Here is a 26,032-nt window from a genome sequence, read left to right as displayed (position 1 = left end):
AGGAGCACGGGACTAGCCCCACCAGTCCCCCCAAGTCCTTCATCTCGTTTGTGGATTTTTTTTGGGGGGGGATGTGTGCCAGGGATTGAACTCAGAGGCCCTCCACCATGGAGCCCCATCCCCAGCCCTACTTTGTGTTTTATTTAGAGACAGGGTCTCGCTGAGTTGTTCAGGGCCTCACTTTTGCTGAGGCTGGCCTCCACCTTGCGATCCTCCCGCCTCAGCCTCCAGAGCCACTGGGATGACAGGCCTGCGCTCCCCATGCCTGGCCTCCCTGTTTCGGAAGAGTGGCCTCATCATCATTGAAAGGCACCACTGAAACACAGAACCCAAATTTGTTGGTTGGCAGAGACAGAAGTTTGTTTGAGGAGGGACAGAGGAGTTTATCGAGCCACAAGTTGGCCAGAAAAACTTCCTCCGGGGAGCTAGCTCGGCAAGCCCGAAACACAAGAGCTCTGAGCAGGTCCCAGCGACCCGGCAAGAAGGCCACTGTCTCCTGGTGCCTGGACTTGGCTCCTTCCCTCCCAGGTAAGCCCTGGGCCTTCGGAGTTTGGAGGAGAGTCGGCCAGTGTGGGAACATGAGGCCTGTCCACATGGCTCCATGGGCAGCCTTCCCAAAAGTAAAAAAGGCGACTGAGAAATGGAGGCTGGAGTGGCCTCTCCCCTGCTGCATCAAGTTCAAGAAACATCAGAACCTGTGAAGTGAGAAGGGGGACCTAGACTGTGGCTACGCCTCTGAAGCCCCACGGGGTGAGCAGAGAACTGGCGCCACCAACAGGAGCCCTCAGGGCCCAGCAGTGGGGGGATGTCTACGGCCCTTTCCAAGTTTCTCCTGTTCAAAGGAACTCTGTGCAGCCTCCTGTCCCTGGCACTGTGCACTCTCCATTTTGTGCCCAAGGTCTCTTTGCCATCACTAAATACAAGCTGGGAAAACAAAACTGAACAAGAAATTTAGGTTTCAGCAGGGCGCGGTGGGGCATGCCTGTCATCCCAGTGGCTTGGGAGGCTGAGGCAGGAGGATCACAAGATGGAGGCCAGCATCAGCAAAAGTGAGGCCCTGAACAACTCAGCGAGACCCTGTCTCTAGATAAAATATAAAAACAGCTGGGGACGGGGCTCAGGGGTTAAGTGACCTTGAGTTTAATCCTTGGTACCAAAGTCACAAGACTTATTTAGTCACCCAAACTGGAAGAACGCCCCAGCCCCAGCTTGGCCCACGGAGCCCTGGGCGCTCTGCATTTCCACTCTTCTTGGGGACCACCCACCCTCACAGCACAGGGAGACTTGAAGCCCCAAGTCACCCAGGGGTGACAGGAGCTTAAAGGCCACCAGGTGAAGCACGGGACCCCGCATGGCTTGCAGGCGCTACCAGATGGCGGCCAAGGGAAACACAGAGGCCTGTTGAGGCCACCTACAGACGCCCCTCACCCTCTTCAGGGAGGGAGGCCGGTCCTTGCAAAGACACTGAGAAGCCCTGCGTGGGCATGAGGTCCCGCTGCGGCCACCAGAAGGACCCAAGAGAAGGGACACTTGTGGAGCCCTGAGGTCAGGGACCAGGCCCTGCCTGCCCTCTGGTGTTTGGGGCCCTCTTCTCATGGGGTGAGTGAGGACAAAGGGCTCAGAAGCCACTGCCAAAGGGTGGCTCTCAGGATCAAGCTGGTGTCCCTTAAAGGCTGGCTCTGAAGAACGAGGTGACTCAAGGCCAGAGGGGACACCGACTGTGACATTTATATTCCTTTCTGTTGAACACTCCCCAGCATGTGCCTCCTACTTGGAGGTGACAAGGGCGCTGTTTCCCAGCTGTTGCTTGACCCTGTGGCTTGGTAGCAATGGCTGCCCGAGCCTCGGATGCCCGCGAGCTTCCTGCCACCAGCATGTCCCCAACCACCAGCACAATGGCCACACGGTGACGGCGATTCTCTTCCCTGTCTCTGCTCAGGAGCTGCGGTGTGGCCTCCTGCAGTTCTCCACCTTCTGAAAGGCGGGTCCTCTAGTGTCAGCTGAGGCCCGGGGGCAGGGACACTGTCCCAGCGTCAGGACGTCCTCTCCAGAGGGTGGGCGCAGATGTAGGTCCGCTTCTCGAGGATCTCCCTGGACACTTTCTTAATCTGCTCATCCAGGTTCTCTGGAGCATCTGGGAGGGAAGAGAGGGACGGGGTGACCCTTCTGCCCTGTGACGACACAAACAGGGCTGGGGGGGGGTGTGTTCTCAACCCCCCACTGTGCAGCTCAGGGGAGGGGGAGAGGCTTCGTGCTGAATTAAAAAGGGCTTGTCCCAGTCTTTTTTTGGCACTGGGAACTGAACCCAAGGGCCCTTGACCCCTGAGCCACCTCCGCAGCCCTATTTGTATTTTATTTAGAGACAGGGTCTCCCCGAGTTGCTTGGGGCCTTGCTTTGGCTGAGGCTGGCCTCCACCTTCTGATCCTCCTGCCTCAGCCTCCTGAGCTGCTGGGGTGACAGGTGTGGGCCACCGTGCTTGGCTTATCCTATTTAAAATGCCCAGACTGTAAGGGGCTAGGAGTGGGGAGAAGATCCTGATCAGGAAATGACCAAATGGAGGAGAAATTGTTTCATCATCCAACTTCGGTCGCATTTGGCAGCCCTGGGGCGAGCCTGGCTGGCCGCCAGCACCAGGAACCACGAGACGTCACTGGCCAGTGTCCTTGCCATCGACAACACACCTGACACTGATCCAGAGCCCGCAGCCTACAGGACCATGAGGGTCGGAGGAGACCCTGAGTAACACATTCCACGCTGTGGCCCAGGGGGAGGGAGGTGGCCAGGCACTCAGGGCAGCAGGCACCGAGGGGCATCCGTGAGGGCGGAGGCCTGTATAAAGCTATGTCCTCGTGACCTCCTCTGGGCAGGTACCAGGACAGGGCTGGGCACTGGGGCAGGTGCGTCTCGGCCGGTCTCTAGATGGCAGGAGGCCACGGGCACAGACTAGGCCTGGAACCCCTCCTGTCCCCACTTACACTTGTCCAGCTGAGACAGGCTGAAGAGGTTCTGGACGTAGGCCTCCGTGCAGAACATGTTGGCCAAGAGGATCTGTGGGGGCCGGGGTCAGAGAGGATGGCTGCTTAGGGTCCTGGAGCTGACCCAGCCCTTGGCCCACCTGGGCCCACAGGCCTGGCTCAAGAGTTCCAGTTCCAGCCCTGACCCCTAGCCACTCTGTCCCCTAGAGTGGGCTCCTCAGCCTCTGAGACGTGCGCTCCCTCCCCCATGAGGTGGACGGCCACCCCACTGACCATTCCACGCGTGCCCTGGGCCAGCGCGCACGTGGCACGCAGGTGGACCGGTCACTTCGCCCCTTTCTTCTCTTAGGTAAGGGACCAAAGACGGCGCATGGCCGGTTTCCTGGGCGGCAAGGACTGTCCTGTGGCCACAGTATGGCAAAGCTGCCCAGCCTCCCGAGTGGCACCCTGGTGCACCTCAGAACCTCGGCCTCTTCCAGTGACCGCCTGCACGCGCCATGGGCCCCGGCTCACCCGGCCCTCTTGTCCCAGAAGTCCCTTGGGGCTGCGTCACCCGGGCCTGGGCTTCCCCAGCCACCGGCTTCATTAAAGTGCAGCAGGACCAAAGGCCTGGCTCACAAGTCCCAGCCGTGCGACTGCCACCTGCGCGTGTTCTGTCAGCAGGGCCAGCTGCTGGACTGTCCAGCCTGGCTTGCTGCATGGGGCCAGGGCGGGCTCACCTCATGGTCGTGGTTCCGGAGTCCGATGCGGATGGAGCGGCTGGCCCGGGACAGCACGGCCACCATGCCGTACAGGTTGATGAGGACGTTGGCCACCCGCTTCAGCACCAGCTGCTCCTCCACGACCGTCTGTGGACGAGGCTCAGCGTGGAGGCCAGCCACCTGGTCCCCTGGCCCTGCCCCCCCGACACACCTCTTTTTTTTTTGGTCCCAGGGATTGAACACAGGGACACTTGACCCCTGAGCCCCATCCCCAGCCCCTTTCATATTTTGTTTAGAGACAGGGTCTCGCTGAGTTGCTCAGGGCCTTGCTGTTGTTGAGGCCGGCCTCCACCTTGTGATCCTCCTGCCTCAGCCTCCTGAGCCGCTGGGATGACAGGCAGGGGCCACCCGCCCGGCCTGGTTTTCCCTTCTCTTTGTCCTGTCTGCACTTGGGCAGGTGTAAGGCAAGCCCAGGTCCCAGGGCTCGGTGTGCTCAGGTCACCTTCAGGAGCACGTAGGGTCACCCCGTGGACTCAGGCCAGGCAGATAGCCTGTCCCCTCCCCTCATTCCAGGGGGCCTGTCTCCATCTAGAAGGTGCCCTGAGAAAACACACCCAGCAGGCGTTCCCAGGTGCAGGCGAAGCCAGGTGACTGCCCCTGTTCAGAGTGACCAAGGTGTCTGTCCCAGGCATAGTCCTAAAGGTGGCTGCTGGCCACCTGGCTGCTGTGCCCCTGGCCGGCAGGGCCTGCTCACCTTTCCAAAGCGAAGCAGCAGGTTCTCCACGGTGCGGCCAAAGTAGTACACGTTCTCCTCGAGTTTGTTGGCACTCTCCTGTGGCCACAGGACACGGCAAGGCTGGGCGCCCATTCCCCACTGGGCCCAGTCCTGTCCCATGTGACAGCACACAGCCCAGCGCTCCAGGGCCCACGGGGCACCAGCAGGAACCCACAGCCCTAGCACACCCTCCGCATGGGACCCTGTGGCTGGGCGTCCCCATGCGGGTCCACTTGCTGGGCCTACTCACCCCAAGGCTGGGGTGGACCACTCCAAGGTTGCCCGTCAGCCCCAGGTCCACGGTTCGGCCCAGAGAGTCCCGAATCCTCCGGCCAACGGTCTCCATGATGGTGGTCACGTTGCCCCGTTTAAGTTCACTGCAGGGAGTTCAAGGTCCCAGGACCTGAGCCCCGACACTGGCCCTTGCTGCCACCATCACAGCCCCCCGCGCACCCCAGGGCCCTGTCGCCCACCCCAGCAAGACATGCGGGGCTCCTGGGCCCAGGGCGACTCTGGGCCTGCAGAGGGCAGGTGGGCCCCTCATGGGGCCTGTGCCTGTGGCCATCTTCTCCAAGGAGGTCCCCCAGCGAAGGAGGCTGCCAAGTGCCATCTGCAGCCCGGACTCGGGCTTCACAGGGCTCTGAAGGTTGCCACCTGGGACCAGGGCAAGATGGGGCAGGAGAGGCGACAGCAGAGGAACTGGCCTCTTGCTGGCCTTGAGGACAGCCTCTCTCCTCAGTTTCTGAAATGCTGGCCACCCCCGGGGTGGTGACAGGGCTGCCTGTTGGAGGTGGATGGTGCTTGGGGACCGAGGGCTGTGTGACGCTAGGGCAGGCCTCTGTCCCCCGGCCGGAGGACCGGCCCCGGCCTGGCTTCCTTGGCCCGGCAAGGCTGTCCCAGGACCGGGCAGCCCTTCCCTCTGCTCTCTGCTGGCCAGGCAGGGCCCTAGAAGCCACCGTGGGAATGTCACCTACTGGATCCTCTCGGTCAGGATGCGGCCGGCGTGCTGCAGGCCCGTGAGGGCGATGAACATCCGGAGAATCTCGTTGGTGCCCTGTGGCCAGTGGGGTGGAGGTCACCAGCTGTGCCAGGAGGTGGCCCAGCAGGGCTCCGGGGTTGGCAGGCCAGGCAGCGCCCACCGCCCGCAGCAGTGGCTTCCACCTCGGTGGCACCCCGAGCAGGGGACAGGAGGCAGGTGCACAGGGAGGTGCCCATGGCAGACAGTTGGCATGACCTCTCAAGGGGACCAGCGCCTCCCCTGGCCAGCCTCGTGGGGTCACCAGACTCCGTGACCAAAATACCCCAGCTCTCCCGGGTGCCGGGGGCACAGGAAGAACTGGACACAAGGGACACAGTCCGCTGGCTCTGGGCTGAGGCCAGACTCGTCAAGGAGGCTGCCGATGGCTGGGTGCCACCTTTGTGCCCAGGTCCCTCCTGGCGGGCACAGCCCTGGCCTGGGGTCTCCTGGGCCCTGAGACAGTCCCTGGATCCTCCCACCTGCGACCCTCGACGGCTCCAGACCTCGGTCATCATGTCCCCACTGTCCCTGACCCCTTCCCAAGGCCACCATCTGAGCCAGGCCACGGGGGGAGGAGTGGCTGGTGCTTCTAGAAAGATCTCCTTGCTCTCTCTTGCTCTTTCCACCACCCGGGCTCACCCTGAAGGTCCTGGGTGGGCCTGGCACGTTCTATTTCCCTGCTTCTTGGCCCAAACTGCCCCTCTCTAACCCTCATAAAGCCACCTTGTCCCCAAGGGCCAGGGGCACCTGCTTCACAGGACCCAACTCCTCGGGAGGATGTGTCTTCCACCGCACGGGGACCACGCACCCTCCTCGGGCATCCGGGGACACCAAGGTTGTCTCTGGCCTGGCCCTGGCCCGGTCTGGAGGTCACTAAGCTGACCCTAGAGCTGGGACCAGAGCCCAGGTCTCCACAAAGTGTCTGTCCCACACCGTGTGTTGGAGGGAGCTTGGCGAAGACCCACAAAGAGGTCCCAAGGGACCCTGGGCTCAGGCCTGAGCCGGCTGCTCGGCCTCCCCCAGCCTCTACCCTGGGCCACGCGGGGGTAGGAGGTTCCACGGGAGGCCACGGCCTGTCCTGGGCCCTGTGGCTGTGGCTGGGCCCTCAGTAGCACTTCCCAGGTCCAAGGAGGCAGCGAGGGGGGAGGGGGCGTAAGCAGGGCTCCTGGGGACATGGCTGGACGGCTCTCACCTCGAAGATGAGGAGGATGCGGGCGTCACGCAGCATGCGCTCGTAGGGGTAGTCCTTCATGTACCCCGAGCCCCCCAGGATCTGCAGCGCCTCGCTGACGCACTGCCAGGCGCTCTCAGAGCTGAACACCTGCCACAGACCAGGGTGACGTCAGCACAGGGGCTCTTGGGGCCAGCCTCAGCCACTTAGCGAGGCCCTAAGCCACTCAGGGAGACCCTGTCTCTAAATAAGATATAAAAAGGGCTGGGGACGGGGCTCAGTGGGTTCAATCCCCAGGACCCCCCGTACACCCTAAAAAAGAGCTCAATTAATTCCAGAGACCAGGGCCTTGTACCTGCTGGGCCACCCACCCAGCCTGCCCGCCATCCGCCATCTTGTTTATTATAGCTAAAAATGACTCTCTCCAAACAAAAGCATCCGGAAACTCTGGGATCTACCTTATGGAACATTCCAGAAAAAACATTCTGACACCACCAAGGAGCCCATGAGCTCAAAAATAGAAGACGCCCTTCTCAGGAGAGCCCGGCTGCTGTTTTATGTACCCTGACTGATGACTGTGCTGGCTCCTGTGGGTACAGGCCACCAAGGGCCAGGCAGAGGTCAGTACCCTGGGACACTGTTTGCTACAGCTCCTGCCGCACCCTAGGGCTGCCCTCCTTATCCCTGGAGAGCTTCCCACAGGGCCACAGCATCAGGGCTGGACCAAGGACGAGCTGACCTATAGACTACGGAGACAGAAAGTGGGGGCGACACTGTGGGGTACAGGGAAGGGGCCTCCCTCTCTCGTGCCAGCTCTGGGCCGTGACAGGGTTACCTTCACCATGGCTGCCTCCACGGAGCAGTCAGGCAGCTCGGGCTGGTCGAGCATGCCCGCCGTGAGGTAGGCCATGCTTTCCATGACGTAAGCCTTCTGAGCCATCAGGGCGAACTTCTCCTGGCAGGTTCAGAAAGACACAATCAGGAAGGGATCTGAGGGTGGGCTGGGGCGCAGGGCGCTGGCCTAGCATGTGCGAGGCCCTGGGTTCCATCCTCAGCACTAAAAAAAAAAAAAAAGGTGTCATCTGAGCTAGGTGCAGTGGCGCGCACCTGTCATCCCAGTAGCTTGGGAGGCTGAGGCAGGAGGATCGCAAGGTGGAGGCCAGCCTCAGCAACTTAGCGAGGCCCTAAGCAACTCAGGGAGACCCTGTCTCTAAATAAAATAGAAAAAGGGCTGGGGATGGGGCTCCATGATGGAAAAGGGGTCCATCCCTGGTTAAACCCACAAAGAAGGTGGCCAGGCCAGAGGCCCTGCTGCCCAGGAGAGCCCCGCCCAGGCTCATCAATGGGACTTCTGTCCAATGAGGCCTCACCCCGTGTTCTCTCCAAATCACCCACAAGACACTGCAGTACGGAGACAGCAACGGGACACACTTTCTACACCCACCAGGCGAAACCACAGCCCCTGGTACCTGAATCAATCCAAATTCACTAAGACGCTTGTTGAACTGCTTCCGCGTACAGGCATAGTCAGCAGTCAGTTCTGGAGAAGGGGTGTGAAAAAGCAGCAGCACATTCCTGAGTAGCCAAAAATGATTCCCAAAGGTCCCTGCTGTCACCTTCCAATACCCAGCAGGAACTAGCAGAGAAGTGTGTGCTGCCAGACGCCCTGGCCCACGCCCGTCACCCCAGCCACTCAGGAGGCTGAGGCAGGAGGATCGCAAAGTGGAGGCCAGCCTCAGCCACTTAGTGAGGCCCTGTCTCGAGTCCCCTGACGCTCCAGGGGGAGGTGGAGGCCTGCCTGGGCCAGGTGATCTCAAGGTGTCCACGTAGGGACAGGCGCACGGGCCCAGGCAGGTCGCTGGACAACATAAGAGGAGGGACACGGGGAACGCGGAGGCTCTTAGGTCAGAGTGGGTCAACAGGGCCAGACAGTGCCACCAAGGGTCCCGGCCCTGACTTACCTACCAATCAGTTTCTTGAGCATCCCGGCCACCACGCTGCCCATGCTGAAGCGCCCGCTGTTGAGGATGTTCATGGCCACCTGGGGGGAGCAGGCAGTGAGGGAGGAGGGGACAGACCACTCCCACCTGTTTCCCAAAGAGGGTTCTTCTTTTTATGGGGGAGGCCCTTGACCCCTGAGCCCCGTCCCCAGCCCGATTTTGTACTTTATTTAGAGACAGGGTCTCGCTGAGTTGCTCAGGGCCTCATTTTTGCTGAGGCTGGCCTCCACCTTGAGATCCTCCTGCCTCAGCCTCCCGAGTAGCTGGGATGACAGGCTGCGCCACTGCGCCTGGCCCCAGCAGGATGATTTAAAAACAAAAGTTGCCATGGTGATTGGTGAAAAATGATTGCTTTAATACGCAGAGGAAAAGAGACTTCTGACATTTTTCTGGGTTACTAGTGTGCTTGCTGCCCTCAGCCTGAACATGAAACGGAATGGCACACTCCAGTGAATCCAGAGGTCTCAGTGTGACCAAAGGCCAGGTGACAGTGAGCGGCTGCTGGGAGGGCTTTTCCCTCTTGGGTGGTCAAAAGGTTGTATCAATAGAAGCAGCAGCCAAGTGACAGGGAGGGCTGTTGAAAACCGGACTGAAGAGCATAGCTGTAAACATAGGAGGAGGCCGGGGCGGGGACACACCAGCAGCTCAGGAGGCTGAGGCAGGAGGATCGCAAGGTGGAGGCCAGCCTCAGTGACTTAAAAAGCCCCTAAGCAACTCAGCAAGACCCTGTCTCTAAATAAAATATAAAAAGGGCTGAGGATGGGGCTCAGAGGTCGAGGGCCCCTGGGTTCAATCCCTGGGACCCCTCAAAAAAACACCCCCTACTGTGTGATTCCACTTCTAGGAACCCCCCCGAACTGACAGATGCCCTGAAGCGCAGTCAAGAGGTAGTTCCCAGAGCACAGGGGAAAGGTGGGGCCCGAGACATGGCATCACTCTGGTGACATTGCCCTGGTGTCCTGCAGTCAGAGGGGACGGCTGCGCAGTGTCCTGAGTACGCTGAAGACAACAGACGTGTGTGTCTTACGGTGGCAAATTTGAGGTCATGGGAATTGCTTCTTAATAAAAGAAGAAATCCAAACAGTCGGGGCTGGGACTCCAGATTGAGGGCTGTGTGTTAGCGTCTCTGGAGCCCAGTGGGGACAGGAGTCCCTTCCCTTTCTCAGGATGAGGGAGGCCTTGCGAGGAAGGAAGTCCAGGGCTAAGCAAAGACTCCTTTATCTGCGTTTGACTGGTCACCCATTTTTTTTTTTGGACCAAGGAGCAGGGACAAGATGGAAAGTGGGACCACCACGTGGGGCTCAACCAGCTACTCACCTTAAAGCCACCTCCAACTTCTCCAAGGACATTTTCCACGGGGACTTTGGTGTTTTCAAAATGGACTTCACAAGCTGAAATATGAAATGTAAGACTTTAGTGGACAAATGCAAACCTCTGTCCCCCAGACCCCAGGCATGTGGTGCACTCATTCTGTTAAGATCTGGATCAATCCACACAATTGATAAGTTATTGATAATTTATTGATTATAGATCAAGAAATATGCATTACTAAAATAGTAAGTAGAGCCATAGTGACTCCATCTTTGTTTTAAGAATTGTTAAAAATTTGTGGCTGGAGTTGTGGCTCAGTGGCAGAGCGCTTGCCTACATGCAAGGGGCACTGGGTTCGATCCTCAGCACGACATAAATGTCAAATGAAGATATTGTGTCCACCTAAAACTAAGAAATAAACATTTAAAAAAATCTTTGTTTTTCTGTGCTTCATCCATCTGCAAACGTACTTGGACCCAGGATGTGGGGTCCGACTTGCTGTGCTCACTGCTTTTCTGAGCCCTTGAACCCTGGATCCTGGACAACAATCCCAGTGGATCAGGAGGCTGAGGCAGGAGGATTGCAAGGTGGAGGCCAGCCTCAGGAACTCAGCAAGGCCCTAAGCTACTCGGTGAGACCCTGTCTCTAAATAAAATACAGAATTGCATGCTATTCACAGACTCCATAGGATGTGGTTTTCTTCCTTAAATACTGGACCACAGACAGCCTGGCGCACTTCTGTGACAGGCCGCTGCGGGTGGCAGAAGTGTCCCTGGCCGGGCAATAAGCTAACTCATTTCAGATTCGGGTGTCCCCTGAGCGGTGTCCCTGTGCAGTTCAGGACATGCAGGGACAGGACGGGGCAGAGCTCCTGTCTTGGTGGAGCTCGGGTGTTGGTCAGGGAGATGAAACTATAAACTGCTGGCCCCCGTGGGCAGGACACTGGCTCCCTGATGTCACCTGTGCCACCGGCCTTCTCTCGTGGGCCCTGCTCAATAGCAGCAGCACCCCCCCCACCCTAACTTTTGTGGACATGGGGTCCCCGCAGAGCTGGCCCCAGGCACCTGCCAGGCTGTCTTTAGAGAGAAGGTGGCGGAGGGGACTGGGCGGTGGCTCAGGGGCAGAGCACTTGCCCAGCGTGTGTGAGGCACTGGGGTCCATTCTCAGCACCGCATAGAAACAAATAAATAAAGGTCCATCGATAACTAATAAAGACCTTTAAAAAAATTCTTAACTGGTGTTTTATAATTATACTTCACACTGGGACTCCCTGTGCCACAGCTGGACATGCGCGTGACATAATTTGCTTCATCTAGGACCTTCCCTCTCCTCCTTCTCCTCCCTCCCCTGATCCACTTGCTGTACTTGATGGATTTCCCTTCTATTATTATTATTATTATTATCATTATTTAAGTTACTGCATCATCCATTACATACATAAAAGCAGGACTCAGGCTGGGCGCGGTGGCCCACGCCTGTCATCCCAGCAGCTCGGGAGGCTGAGGCAGGAGGATCGCAAGGTGGAGGCCAGCCTCAGCCACTTAGCGAGGCCCTGTCTCTAAATAGTTTTAAAAAGGGCTGGGGACAGGGCTCTGTGGTCAAACTCCCCTGGTGAGCCTCAGCGGCCCTTCATTTCCCTCCAGCTTCCACAGGGGAGAACAAAACCGCGCCCTCCGACTTCCTGAGCCCAAAGCCAAGGTGCAGACGAGCTGAGGCCGAGAGCAGCCCCTTCCTCCACCGCCTGTCCCCGGCCCCACAGCGACTGTGCGGGGGGCTCCCCTGGAGCTCAGGCTCCCTGGGCCCCAGGCAGGGAGATGCTGTGCGGGATTCTGCCACCTGGAAGGCAGGGTCCCCACAGAGGTGGGCCCAGGAGTGCCCGTGGGAACATGCGGTCCCCTCCAGGAGGCACACTGAGACCTCCACTAGAGGGGGCAGGAGGACCCTAGGATGGGTGGATGAGTGCAGGACAACAAAGGTCACCTGTCCCCAGTCAACGGCGCTCAGCAGGGACAACAGGCAGGCTTGGGAGGGCAGGAGGGGATGCGAGAGGACACAGGCTCCAGCCACGAACGAGGGGGTGGCCTGTCCGAGGATTTTACCTACGACACTTTTTTTTCCTTTTGGTACCAGAGATTGAACCCAGGAGCACTCGATCCCTGAGCCCTGTTCCCAGCCCCATTTTGTATTTTATTTAGAGACAGGGTCTCGCTGAGCTGCTCAGGGCCTCACTGTTGCTGAGGCTGGCCTCCAACTTGTGATCCTCCTGCCTCAGCCTCCCGAGCCTCTTGGATGACAGGTGTGCGCCATCACACTGGCTTACCCAGGACACTGGCTGTCGGCCTTTGTAATCTCTGTTCCTCTGATGGCCTTATCCCTCTGGAAGCCACCAAAGCTTAACACACAGAGCGGTGCCCAGCTGGTGACTGCAGAACGAATGAGTGATTTCCAGGAGCTCACCTATCACCAGGGAAGTCTTCAATGGCCTTTCTACCAACAATGTTGACTTCCTGCCCAAACTATTTATTTGTGACTGGGAACTGAACCCAGGGAGTACCAAGCTGCACCCCAAGTCCTTTCTATTTTGAGACAGAGTCTTGCTAATTGCTGAGAATTCAATGTGGAGGCTGGCCTCAAAGTTGTGATCCTCCTGCCTCAGCCTCTTGACTCACTAGAATTACAGGTGTGTGCTTCCGTACCTGGCTCCATAAGGATTTAAATCTTATTTACCTGGATATTTGGACAGAGCAGAGGGCCAGACACACACTGTCATACACACACACATAGACACCCACACGACTTACTGTTGGAGCCCCGAATGCCTAATTTATCCTCCGGTTTCCCATTAGTGACGCCACCAAAGTCCCTTTCCACTATGAAAGCTGTCATCTTGTCTTTTACTGAGCCATCGGAATCGACCACCTCAGTCTTGGCAAACACAGTGAAGATGTTGGCCAGTCCCCCGTTGGTGATCCAGACCTGAGGACAGAGAGCAAGGGGTCCTCAGAGACTCCTCTCGGCTCTACCACCACCTGTGAGGCCCCAACGAAGGAACTTTTCATCTTTTTTTGGCACCAGGGATTGAACCCAGCGGTGCTTGACCCCTGAGCCCTGTCCCCAGCCTTTTTTATATTTTATTTAGAGACAGGGTCTCGCTGAGTTGCTGAGGCTGGCCTCCACTGTGCGATCCTCCTGCCTCATCCTCCTCCTTGCGATCCTCCTGCCTCAGCCTCCTGAGCTGCTGGGAAGACAGGCCTGTGCTTTACTTCGACCTTGATTCAAGAGGCATGAGCTAATTTGGGAAATCTGAATGGCGACTAGATAGTAAGAAAGCGATAATGGTATCCCAGCTCTCTGTCTCTTAGGGGTCCGTGTTTGAACTGTGACAGATGCAGTCAAGAGGCCATCTTGATGGAAGAGACCCAGCCAGCTGTGAAAGGGGACCTGATGGCCTGTGCTCAGTCAAGGACAGGCACTGTCCCAGACCTCCGGATGCATGAAATTCTATGTAACTAAGAATTCTGGCTCCGGGCGCAGCTGGGAGTCCAGCATCAGGGACACTGTGGCCAGGCCTGGCTCTGTCACCAGAGGGACAGAAGACCCGTGCAAGCCACTTGAGGACTGAGCACTGCTCCTGAAAAAGGAGGAGCAGTCACCTGTTGGATAGTCACCAGAGGGTCACAGACCTGAGCACAGGAAGAGGCCCAGTGGTGGCAGTGAAGGCGGCCACCAAGACCTGACAGGGCGGGGTGGTGAGGCTGTACCTTGGAGCCATTGAGGACGTAGTGCTTCTTGTCTTCAGTTAACGTGGCCCTGGTCTGGATGGAGGCGGCGTCACTCCCACTGCAGGGACAGAGAGACGTGGGTGAGACGTGGGTAGAAGAACCCTGGGAATACACCAGAGTCGGCCGAGAGCCTGGAAATGGAGGGTCTTAGGAGTCAAGTCCACAGGAGGCGACACAGCCTCCAAACACAGGGTCAGACCACACACAGGGTCAGCTTTAAAGCTGCGTGTGGTGGCGCACGTCTGTCGTCCCAGTGGCTCGGGAGGCTGAGGCAGGAGGATCGCAAGGTGGAGGCCAGCCTTAGCCACTCAGCGAGGGCCTAAGCAACTCAGCAAGATCCTGTCTCTGGATGACCGTTCCAGGTTCCCGAGTAAAGGAAGGCAGCATTAGGTGTGGCCTGGTCACAAGACACTTGAGTCCTACCCAGCCCTGTCCCTATCTAGCTGTGTGACGCCCCCCACGGAACCTCCAGCTCCTAATCTGAAGATGGAGACCCACCGCACGCACCGCGCGTGTCCTGAAAGGTGCTTGGATGCCTGAGGGCCAAGGGGACTGTCAGTCACAAACACTGGGGTGACAGAGGCTGATGGGTCTCGTTGGGAATAAGAAATTAGACAGAGGTAAGAGAAGTGGCCAGAGAGCAGCTGCAAGTCTCTGCGAGGCCTCAGGTGGGGACGGAATGAGGTCAGCCACTCCTGATAACAGCCCTCTGTCCCTGGGAGCTCTGGACATGGCCCGTGGCTGTGGGAGTCGGCTCAGGGGAGGGCCGACCTGGCTGGCTCGGTGAGGCAGAAGGCGGCGATGTGCTCCCCCAACGCCAGTCTGGGCAGGTACTTGGCCTTCTGTTCTTCGGTGCCAACCAAGATGATCCCCTAAAAGAAACGCACAGACATTTTTTATTTGTTCCTTTTGGCTACAAAAGACGGCAGTGTGCATCCTGCCATGTCCCACCTACACGGGGTGTGACTTCCCATTCCTGTGGCTGGACCTGCTGTGGGCTGTCCCTGGTCGTGGGTTCCTCTGTGAACATGGGAAAGTGACGTCCATTCATTCCCCTGTCTCTCCCAGTCCCCTCCCCTCCCTTCCCTCCACTCCCTGGAGTCTCATCCAGTGAACTACTGTCCCCCCCTTATTGTGGGTCAGCGTCCCCATATCAGAGAGGACACTCAGCCTTTGGTTTTGGGGACTGGCTGATTTCACTCAGCATGATCGTCTCTAGCTCCATCCATTATCGGCAAATGCCATAATTTCATCCTTCTTTAAGGCTGTGTAATATTCCACTGTGTATATGGACCACCGTTTCTTTTATCCATTTATCTGTGGAGGGGCACCTAGGCTGGTTCCTAAGTCTCCAGACTGCTTTCCATAGTGGTGACACCACTGGCACTCCCAGCACTGTGTGCATGAACCTTTCCCCCATATCTTTGCTAACATTATATCACTTGTGTTCCTGACAATCACCATTGTGAAGAGCCGAGAGTGAGTCCTGATGTCCCTCGTGAGGATAATGCTGATGTCCTGCCAAAGAGGACAGCAGGTGCCCAGAGCTGACGGCTGTAGGTGGGGGCCGGCTGCTGAGAGGCCCCTCCTGCACCTGCCTCAGGGCAGTGCTTTGGGCTTAGACCCTGGGACCTTCATCCCGACCCTTCCCCTGCACAGCAGGGCACCTAGGGCCTGGACTGTCCCTCCTCTGAGTCCCCACTTTGTGATCTCCAAGTGGGGGCTGCCCCCTCCTAGCAGGTGCTCTGGATAATGGGAGGTGAAGACGTGGGAGGGCTGGGACCATGCGCAGCCAGTGTCCCCAGGGTCCCCTGCTCTCTGGGGAGGGCAGCTGGGCTGGGTCTCTTCCCTGATGTCTACACGGAGCAGAGGGAACCCTCATGGGACTGCCACTGAGACCTGTGTGTCCCTGGGCCTGGCCCAGTGGGGTAAGGAGTCAGGTGCACACACAGCGGGGGACAGCCCAGGGAGCCCGCTCCTGGCCTGCAGAACATTCCACCTCGTTCTCAAAGAAGGGGTCAGAGCCGGGCAGGCAGGATGGGGGTTTAGTGTGAAGGGATGGCATGAGCGGAGGGTCACTGCTACATGGGCCAAGGAGAGGCCACACGTATGGTGACCACGAGTCCTGAGAGTGGCTAGAGCGAGTGGCATGGAGGTGGACTCACCTTCCAGGACCTCGATGTATCAGGCCTGATGTCCTGCTCACAGGGGCAACCATGACCCTGCCCCCTGTCCCCTTCAGAGAGCCCCAGGGAGAAACCCCAGCATCTGACCTTGAGGCCGATGGCTTGGTGAGCTGCCAAGGTCACGGTGATGGAGCCATCTAGGCTGATGATCTCCCCTAGACGAGCGTACATGGTGTTGGAGAGGCCCAGGCCACCTAGGAGGGAGGGACCAGTGTCAGTCACAGTTCAGCCCACCTCCTCCCATTAAGGCAAAAGGTTTCACTGCCTTTTATTTCTTTTGAATTATGTAAGTAAAACTGGATCACCATTAAAAAAACAAAACCACACCGGGTGTGGGGGCACATGTCTGCAATTCCAGAGGCCGAGGAGGCTGAGGCAGGAGGATCAAAAGTTAGAGGCCAGCCTCAGCCACTTAGTGAGGCCCTGAGCAACTCAGTGAGACCCTGTCTCTAAATAAAATAGAAAAAGGGCCGGGGATGGGGCTCAGGAGTCAAGTGTGCCAGGTTCAATCCCCAGTTCCCCACAAAAAAAAATCATAATGAAACCTAGGGCTTCAAACACATTGGGCAAGTATCTCCCCTATGAGCTACACCCCACTTTTTCAAAAAAAAAAAAACAAACTTTTTTTGAGACTGGCTAAGTTACTGAGGGTGGCCTCCAACTTTTTCTTTTTAATACTTTTTAGTTGTCAATGGACTTTTATTTTTTACTTATTGATACACAGTGCTCAGAATCGAACCCAGTGCCTCACACATGCTAGGCAAGCGCTCCACCACTGAGCCACATCCCCAGTCTGAATGCTGATCTGACCTCAACTTTCACCTTGGTCTTAGCATGGACCATATCTAGGTTAGGGACCAGCAGGAAAGTACGGTACAGATTTGACAGCCCCTGTCCTCTGCTGCAGGAAGTAAGGTCTCCCTAGAGGCCAGGCAGGGGAGAGAACAGAAAGACAGTCTTCCATGGATGGCTGTGGAAAGTCTAACTCGTAAAACACACTCAACAGTGCGTCTGCAAAGGACCCGCTGCAGCCCGGAAATGTGCCTGATCCTTAAAGCACCACCGAGCCCTGTCTCGCCCACATCTGCAGAGCCTCTATTATGGCTGGTGGAGGCTGCCCCAGCAAGGCCTGGGAACAGGCAGGGCGAAGTACCAGGGCCACCATTTGGTCTAGGTGGTGTACCTTCAGAACAGCAGCCTCTCAGGGAAATGCAGAGTGACCCTGACGAGCCACACCAGCCGGGGTGGCTCCTTCACTTACCATATTCTTCTGGGACCTGCATTCCAAAGAGGCCCAGGCTTTTCAACTTTTCCAGGGTGTCGTCCGGGATTTTCCCCTCCCGGTCAATTTTCTGAGAATCCACTGAGAAAAGAAAACGTCTTGATGAAACAAAATATGAGCAAGCCATCTTCATGCCGAGAAAGAGATGCAGATGCTTTTGGCAGAGCATCTGACCCCAGTGCCAGCAGTTTCTCAAAACTACTCGAAATTTCTAGAAGGATTCTCGAAAATTCTCAAAACTGTCTAGTGATGGTCACACTGAATCACTGACTTGATTTGATGTAGTTTGTAGAATTGTGGTGTAAAGCCAGCAGGGCTAGGTGGCTGTCTGCTGACCTGGTCACTGGTCGCCTGGTGCCTTAGCCATGTGAGATGGCGGAGGCACACAACTCCTGGTGTATGGCTGCAACACCAGGCCAATCCCCATCCAGGCAGTGACCGGGGCTCCCTCGACCCCACTGTCCAAAAGCCTCCACGGTGTCACCACAATCTGCAGGCTGAGCCCCAGCCCCAGCTCTTTTTATACTTTATTTAGAGATAGGGTCTCGCTGAATTGCTTAGGGTAAGCTGAGGTTGGCCTCCAATTAGCAATCCTCCTGCCTCAGCCTCCAGTCTGATCAGCATCGATTCATCCATCCCCCATCAACACGCACACCCACAAGTGCAAAAGGGAACAGTCTCTAGCACAGGATTAGAAAGTGTGTCCTTCCTATGTGTTACAGTAATGCTTTTCTGTATGTGTGTCGGAGGGTTACTGGGGATCGACCTCAGGGACACTCAAACCCTGAGCCCCGTCCCCAGCCTATTTTGCATTTAACTTAGAGACAGGGTCTCACTGAGCTGCTTAGGGCCTCACTATTGCTGAGAATCGCTTTGTCCTGCCTCAGCCTCCCGAGCCACTATAATGGCAGGCGTGTGCCACATAGAACCCCCCCCCCCTTTTTTTTTAAATTTTTTAGTTGTCAATGAACTTTATTTTTATGTGGTGCTGAGGATCAAACCCAGTGCCTCACACATGCTAGGCAAGTGCTCTACCACTGAGCCCCAGCCCCAGCCCCCCCATCCAGAATTTTTGGCACAAATTATTCGAGGCCTACACACTAAAAACCCCACGCATAAAACACTAAGAGAAAATAAAATGACCTAAATAAAGGGGGAGATAGGCCAAGATGCTGTACTCTCAGTTCCCCATCACGCTGATTCATGAACTTTCTGAAACCACAGCCAATGCCGCAGGCATGCTGAGAACAGAAGGCTGATTCTAAAACTCCCTGGGAGTCCAAAGGGCCTGGAGTCCACATGACTTCAGAAGACAGCCAAGCTGAAGGGCCAGCACTGCCCAGTTCTGAGCTTATTAGAAGGCCCAGTAAATAGGTCAAGGGGATGTTTGTGGGAACAGGAGACAATCAATGTAGGATTCAAAACAGACCCACACCTAAATGGTCCATCTAGTTTTGATGGAGGTGTCTGGTTAATTCAATGGGGAAAGAATAATCTTTACAGTAAGCGCAGCTGAACAGTTGGATATTGTCCCATTGTTTCAAAACCCCCAAAAAGACATCCTCAAACTTCTACCCCATGCCACAGACCTCATTAACCTGGGTCACATCACAGATCTAAATGTAAGAGTTATCTAACTACGGAACTTGAAAAGAAAAGACAGATGAAAATTGTTATGGACCTGGTGGTGTTCCCATATACGATCCAAAAAGCGCAAACTAGCAAAGAAAAAACTTGCACTTTATCCACATTAAAAACTTTTTACTGTTTATTTTTTAATTTTTATTGTTTTTTGGTATCAGGGATTGAATCCAGGGGCACTTAACCACTGAGCCACATCCCCAGCCCTTTTTCATATATTTCATTTTGAGGCAGGATCTCACTGAGTTGGTTAGGTCTCGCTAAGTTGCTGAGGCTGGCCTCCAACTTGGGATCCTCCTGCCTCAGCCTCTTGAGCCACGGGATTATAGGCGTGCAGCACTGAGCCTGAATCTTGGTAGCTTTTAATAAAGCAGCAATTTGTATGGTCCCTAAAGCAAAGTATTATGAATTAATGAAACTTTATTCTGATGCTGCTCCTAATATAAATATCCATGTGGGATGGGGCTGTGGCTCAGTGGTACAGCACTTGCCTAGCATGCGTGGGGCACTGGTTAGATTCTCAGCACCACACATAAATAAAATAAAACCCACCAACAACTAAAATATATATTTGAAAAACTACTGATGCAATCACTCTTACAAGGAAAATGAGAAATGATGAGGAAACCACACCTACCTTCTTCATTGAAGAATTTTTCCACGGGTCCCACAAACTGATTGATTTCGTTAAGTTCATCTTGGCTAACCTCTGGAAATGGGAAGACTCCTTTCTAAAAATGACAAACATTTACTAAGCATTATTATTATTATTACTTGGTATTGGCAATTGAACCTAGGGGCACTTAGCCCCTGAGCCCCATCCCCAACCCTATTTTGTGTTTTATTTAGAGACAGGGTCTCACTGAGTTGCTCAGGGCCTCACTAAATTGCTGAGGCTGGCTTTGAAGTCGTGATCCTCCTGCCTCAGCCTCCAGAGCTGCTGGGATTCCAGGTGTGTGCCACCAGGAATTCCAGCAGCTTGGGAGGCTGAGGCAGGAGGATCACAAGTTTGAGGCCAGCCTCAGCAAAAGCAAGGCCCTGAGCAGCTCAGGGAGACCCTGTCTCTAAATAAAATACAAAATAGGGCTGGGGATGGGGCTCAGGGGTCGAGGGCCTCTGGGTTCATTCTCTGGTCCCCCTCCCCTCAACAAAAGGCTGCTATTGGAGAACACACTGAGATTGCCAGGCCTGACTCCCCAGAGCTGCTGTCCCTCCTGCCACTGCCAGTGACTCCCTGAGCTTACTGTGCCAGAGAGGAGGATCCCACTATTCCTCTTGCGACTGATCAAGGCTCCCTGTGCTGAGGGTGTGCAGGGTGTGGTCACGGGGCGAGGCCTGGTTGTGCAACTCCAAGGCCTCTCTCTGAGCCAATTTCACTTTAATCTCACATGATCCTGATCATTTCAAAAGCACCTGGGACATTCAAAACAGGTCAAGTGTGCTGCAAGATGCAGGAACTAAATCTCAGTGTCTGATTCTGGTTCTGCTCCTGTCCACAGCTGTGGCCTACAGAGTGACTTAGCTTCCAGGCTCTGATTTGTCACCGTGAACAGCCAACGAGGCCAAGATGCCCTGCTGGCTTTTGAATTCATCTGGCAGTGGCCTGCACCACGGGCCTTCCGGGTTCCAGTCCCCACTTCGGCTGCTCCCATGACATGAGGATGTGGCTTTGGACACACAGCGGCCTAGCCCGGATGGATCACCAGAAGGGACAGAAAACACAGGAATGATGAGAATAAGAGGAACCATAAGTCAGGGCCAGGAGCTCTGACTTTCCTCTTGGGACCCAGGTCACCTCGTGACCCAGGAGGTACTTCAGACGAGTCCTCCACCTCCCTGTACCCTGCACCTCGAATCAGTCACCTGACTGAACTGTGTCAGTGTGTCCTCCAATCCGTCTGCTCCTCTCTGGCCCCAGGACTGCAGGGTTTTGGCCCTAACCAAAGTGACAGCTGAACTGGTGGGAACCCCTGATCTCCCCTCACGACACTGTCATCCAGGGGTCTAGAGAGGAAACACACAGGTGACTCTCACTGGGCAGCCTTAGCACAAAGCTGTCCCTTTCCACGAGGACACAGAGGCCATAAGTGCCCTGGTCATATTTGTGTTCACGGCCTCCCTGGTCCTCTGGGCCTTGTGTGTCCTGAGGGGTATCGATTCGGGATGAGGACAAAAGGCAGGCTGGCCCCTGAAAGCCACCAGCAAAGGATCACTGCTGCAGGAGGGAGGTCCTGGGGTGGGAAAGAGCAAACGTTGACACCATCAGACCAGAAGGGAATGGGGGGCATCCCAGAGGGAGTTTGCAAGTTTAGAGAGCAGCAAGCCCTGCCCGTCAGCCACCTAAGACAGAAGCCAAGCGTGTTAAGACTCAGGAAGCCAAGGCTGCTCATGGCAGGTGACCTTCCATTTATCCCAGTGGTCCCCCCAGGGACAGCAGGACAACTGAGGGCAGTGTGCTAATCCCTGGATTGAGGGTCTGGAAGATCTGTCCCTGTTCTGAGGTTTTAAGTGGTGCCACAGACCTGCTCAAGACCCAGAATGCTGTGCAGATGGTGGCAGCCTGATTCAGGGTCGATGAAGGGAAGGTACTTAACACCGGTCGGGTTTAAAGAGGACCCGAAGGTACAGAAAACTCGTGAACTCTGAGAATAAGAGGAATCAAAGGTGACGCCAGGAGACTGGCAAAGCCTTTCTATTAGCTGTGGAAAAATTGGGCTAGTGGGAGGTGCAGGACTGCATGGGGACCAGGAATAAACTCCCAGATACAGCCCAGTGTGGTGGCGCATGCGTGTCATCCCAGCAGCTCAGGAGGCTGAGGCAGGAGGATCGCAAGGTGGAGGCCAGCCTCAGCAACTTAGTGAGGCCCTAAGCAACTCAGTGAAACCCTATTTCTAAATAAAATATAAAAAGGGGCTGGGGATGGGGTTCTGTGAGTAAGCACTGAGTAAGTTCAATTCCTGATGGCAAAACCTAAATAAATAAACCCCAGCAGATATCCTAATTACAGATGCCCATTACAGCCCTGAAATGGAGCTTCTGAGCAGAAAGGTAGACAAAAAAAGTCTAGAATAGAGGAAAGAAATAGAGGCCGGAGAAGCAAGTTTGAGTCATGAGGACATAGATGGCATTTAAAGCCAGGACACTAAACTAGACCATCAAGAGGGTAATTATAGATGCAAAGAGGTGTTCTTATGCTGCACCTTAGAAAAGGCCAACTGCAATCAGGCTGGTGGGAACCACGGGCGATCGTCTAGAGGTGAAGGAGCCAAGAAACCAGCACAGGACACTGGGAGAGACTGGTTTCCAGAAGGTAGATGGATGGAGTGCAGCCAAGGAGACAGAGCACTGAACTGTGTCAGGGGCCACCCGTGGGCTTAGGAGGAGAAAGACTGAGAATAGATCCTTAGATGTGACATCATGGAGGTCACGGCTGACTTTGATGTCAGGGACAAAGCTTGAATGGTTCAATAGAGAAAATAATCGATATGGAAGAGAAAGGAAATGAATACCCTTGAGTGGATGAGAAGGCTGGTGTGCAATGACTGAAGTGGCCATTGTCAGGAGTAGTGGGCACACATGACGGGCGGGTGGGTGACCTGCAGGGGTCAAAGTTCTCCTCTGGCTACTGTTCTGTGTCAGTGTGTCCTCCAATCTGTCTGTTCTTCTCTGGGAAGCACCACGGATATGAAGTGGGGGTGGGGACAAGGTGCCAGTGGCTTAGTGACTGAAAGAGGACTAAGAGATTCCAGTTTTTCTTCATTGCGCAACTGGGAGTCAGACAGCCCCAGGACAAAGCACCCACACACCCACTTCCCCTTTGGGGGGAAGATGGTTTCTCTCATTTTAAAGCTGCTAGCTCTGCCCTTCCGAGCAGGGTGGGTCACTCCTGGTCCCAGTCTCACCTTCTGCCTCTGTAATGCCATCTACCTAAGGGTTTGTCCTGACACCTGGGACAGAACGATCTAGAGCCAGGGAATAACATTTTTGCGGGGCACAGGATCAGATCGCATTTTGACTAAGCCCAAAGAAGTATGAGGTGACCCCTGTGGCCACGCCTACTTTGTAAAGTGCCAAGGGACAGAGAAATAAAGTCATCAGTCCAAGGGAGCAAAAGTAATTCGCCTTGAAGTCACCACTTTTTCTTTTTTTTTTTTTTCCCCTTTTGGGTTGTGGGGACTGAGCCCGGGGGGGGGGGCCCTCGACCCTTGAGTCCCCATCCTCAAGCCCTTTTTTGAGTGTTTTATTTAGCGACAGGGTCTCGCCGAGCTGCTGAGGCTGGCTTGCACCTCGTGACCCTCGTGCTCGCTCAGCCTGTGGGATCACAGCCGGGGGCTCAGCCGTGTCCCTTCAGTGTCGCAGAGAGCGGGGGACTCTGCATTTCCTGTCTCCCGGGGGCTCATGCACACCGCCCGCTCCAGTGGGGGGGGGGCGGTCAAAGGACTTGACTTTAAAGCCGCAGAAAAAGGTGGAAAAAAAAAAAAAAAAAAAACCAGGGCTCTCTGACCCAGCTGTGGCTCTGGGATCTCGGACAGGGACGGCGTGGGACAGGCACCTGGTGGGCGAAGCCCAAGGGTCCCGGGGAGCGCCGGGGCTGAGCCGCCGAACGGAGCCCGGGAGCCCAGACGCGGCTCCGCACAGGCCCCGGCAGAAGGCTCTGCAAGGCCCTGCCCTCCCCCCTGCGCGGTCCCCCTCCCGGGCCTCGGGGACCTGGAGTCTGGGCGCCGTCCCCCGGGGGTGCCCGTCGGGCAGGTGCGGGGCGCCGCCGGAGCCAGCCGCCGAGCGCGCAGAGGCCGCCCGGGCTCCCTTACCTTCTCGATTTTGCCCAGGAAGAGCTCCTTGGCGAAGGCCCGGCTCGGCGGACTGGTACTCAGCGGGCGCCGGCTCGCGCTGAGGGCCACCCGAGCCCGGCAGGCTCGCGCCGCCGTCGCCGCCCGGCGCAGGAAGAGCGCGCAGCCGCTCATGCCGCCCTCCTCCGCTCAGGGAGTTCTGTCACCTCCAGCTCCGCGCCGCCTGAGGACGCCAAGAGCCCGCGCCGCTTGATGACGCCATGGGCCCGCGCCGGCGCGCCGGTGCCCCTACGCTTGCGTGGCCACGCCCCCGCAAGAGCCGCTGCGCTTGCTGGCCACGCCCTGCGTGAAATGAGGGGCGGGGCCACGCCTGGGGCGGGGCGTCAGGAGGTTCCCTTCAGTCAAATGCCGCAGGGCACGCTCTGGAGGCTCCCCGGTGCCTGGGGAGGAGAGCCGCGGGCCACCTGCCTCTCTCCTGTCACCTCCAGGACCAGGCCTGGGGATAAGGAAAAAAAAGAGCAAGGAAGCAGGGAAAATTCAAGGCCTAAATGGGTCTGGAGGGAGCTCAGCTGTGGAAATGTTGGTTTTGCCTGGGGCTTGCACGTGGGTTCCGCGTGTGTGCAAGTTACTGTTTATGGTAGGTGACCAGGTGACAGGCCCAGCGTCCCCACAGCGCCCCGCGCAGCCTACGGTGCCCTGCAGCAGGCAGATGGGCGTTAAGGAAAAAAATATATAGATATAATTGTTATATATTTTAATATATCATAATATGTAATTTTTTATTTTATTTTATTTTTTTACCGGGGATTGAGCCCAGGGGTGTTCAACCACCAACCCCCATCCCCAGTCCCGTTATTTTCTATTTAGAGACAGCGTCTCACTGAGTTGCTCAGGGCCTCACTAAGTTGCTGAGGCTGGCCTCCAACTGGCAATCCTCCTGCCTCAGCCTCTCATGTCACTGGGATTATAGATAGTCATGTCCCTCCGTGCCTGGCCAGGGCATAGTTTCTAAGTTCTATAATAGAGTGCCACTAATTTACCTTTTTTGTTGTTGTTGTTCAGTTTCCTCATCTGTGAAAAGTGAGTGTAGGGCTGGATACAGTGGCACATGCCTGTCATCCCAGCAAGCTCTGGAGGCTGAGGCAGGAGGATCTCAAATTCAAGGCCAGCCTCAGCAAAAGCAAGGAGCTAAGCGACTCAGGGAGTCCCTGTCTCTAAATACAGAATACTCCTGGGGACGGGGCTCAGGGGTAGAGAGGGCCCCTAGTTCAATCCCTGGTACCAAAAAAAAAAAAAAAAAAAAAAGCCCAGTGTACACCTTCACAGGGTGTATACCCATCAACCTGTGCTTGGTCTTAGGCCATAGAAGGCCACCCCTCTTCCAGGAGGTGGGTGTGGACATGATCCACTGATGTCAGATGTCAGATGATCCCCTGCTCTGCCAGGCCAAGAAAATGGAGCAATTTGTACATGTTCCTGGGGCCGTGGAGTTTAACACAGGCCAGCCAATATTCTATTTCTTGCTAGAAGGACCTGGGAATGGGAGTTCTATGGAAAGGGGAATTCTTCCTAGTCAGGAGAGTTCAGTTATGACCTTTTTTTTTGGTACCAGGGATTGAACCCAGGGGTACTGAACCCCTGAGCCCTGTCCCCAGCCCTTCATATATTTTATTTAGAGACAGGGTCTCGCTGAGTTGCTTAGGGCCTCTTAAATTGCTAAGCATGGGAGCTCCACTGGACTGGGATTTTTTTAATGGGGCTTAGGCAGGAAGGGAAGGGCTTAGGACAGGAAAAGGTGTTGTTAGAGTCCCTTGTCCCATTGGAGTTGGTCAGGGGAGTTGGCTGAGGCTGGCCTCCAACTTGTGATCCTCCTGCCTCAGCCTCCCAAGACGCTGGGATTAGAGATGTGTGCCACCGCATCCTGAGGCCCTGTTTGATTTGGAGCCTGTGGGGAGCTCATGGTGGAGCAAGGTGCTCACTTTATGGCAGCCAGAAAACAGACAGGAAGAGGCCAGGGCTCAGTATCCCCCTCAAGGGCGCACCCACAGTGACCCAAAAACTCCCCACCCGTTCCTACTTCCTTAAGATTCTGTAGCCTCCCAATAGTGCTATAGACTAGTTATCAAGTTTTTTTGCATATGGGACATCGGTGGACATTTTGACACAGAACATAATACTCCTAATACTTCCAGATTGGCAATACCTGAATTGGAAGGAGGATACCTTCAGAAACAGTAGAGTTGTCAGGCGCGGTGACCCACGCCTGTCATCCCAGCGGCTCGAGAGGCTGAGGCAGGAGGATCGCAAGGTGGAGGCCAGCCTCAGCAAAACTGAGGCCCTGAGCAACTCAGCAAGACCCTGTCTCTAAATAAAATACCAACAGGGCTGGGGACGGGGCTCAG

At 55.9% G+C, this 26,032-nt stretch overlaps 2 protein-coding genes across 4 annotated transcripts in view; one reads left to right on the top strand and one right to left on the bottom strand.

Moving 5' to 3' along the window:
• Positions 1 to 3,582, top strand: part of Cfap92 (cilia and flagella associated protein 92 (putative)) — a 43,062-nt gene extending 39,480 nt beyond the window's left edge. The window contains exon 17 of one of the 2 annotated variants that reach the window (XM_046466960.2): positions 3,326 to 3,582. The gene's annotated coding sequence lies outside the window, so the exon portion shown is untranslated. Of the gene's footprint in view, positions 1 to 147 lie in introns of both variants that reach the window. The other variant, XM_046466959.2, reaches the window with a different exon arrangement.
• Acad9 (acyl-CoA dehydrogenase family member 9) lies at positions 1,704 to 23,857 on the bottom strand. 2 transcript variants are annotated; one of them, XM_046466965.2, is made up of 18 exons: positions 23,652 to 23,857; positions 19,481 to 19,574; positions 17,182 to 17,283; positions 16,008 to 16,114; positions 14,506 to 14,606; positions 13,714 to 13,792; positions 12,754 to 12,928; positions 9,959 to 10,032; positions 8,603 to 8,682; positions 8,111 to 8,216; positions 7,477 to 7,596; positions 6,663 to 6,791; positions 5,427 to 5,506; positions 4,703 to 4,829; positions 4,432 to 4,509; positions 3,696 to 3,824; positions 2,977 to 3,049; positions 1,704 to 2,134 (listed from the first exon to the last, which is right to left on the bottom strand). In XM_046466965.2, exons 1-18 carry the CDS (start codon positions 23,802 to 23,804, stop codon positions 2,034 to 2,036), a joined length of 1,908 nt encoding a protein of 635 aa, XP_046322921.1. In that variant the 5' UTR covers positions 23,805 to 23,857; the 3' UTR covers positions 1,704 to 2,033. The 2 variants fall into 2 exon arrangements, with proteins under 2 accessions (XP_046322921.1, XP_046322922.1); XM_046466966.2 differs by having other exon boundaries at positions 8,111 to 8,181; positions 8,607 to 8,682; positions 23,652 to 23,856.
• Positions 23,858 to 26,032: the final 2,175 nt, after the last annotated feature.

Source organism: Marmota monax, unplaced genomic scaffold (assembly GCF_021218885.2).
Source record: "Marmota monax isolate L192 unplaced genomic scaffold, Marmota_monax_Labrador192_F-V1.1 WCK01_AAM20220418_F8-fsc00249, whole genome shotgun sequence".
NCBI lineage: Eukaryota > Metazoa > Chordata > Mammalia > Rodentia > Sciuridae > Marmota > Marmota monax.
The sequence above is the reverse complement of the archived record's forward strand: the minus strand, read 5'-3'. Positions and strand labels throughout refer to the sequence as shown.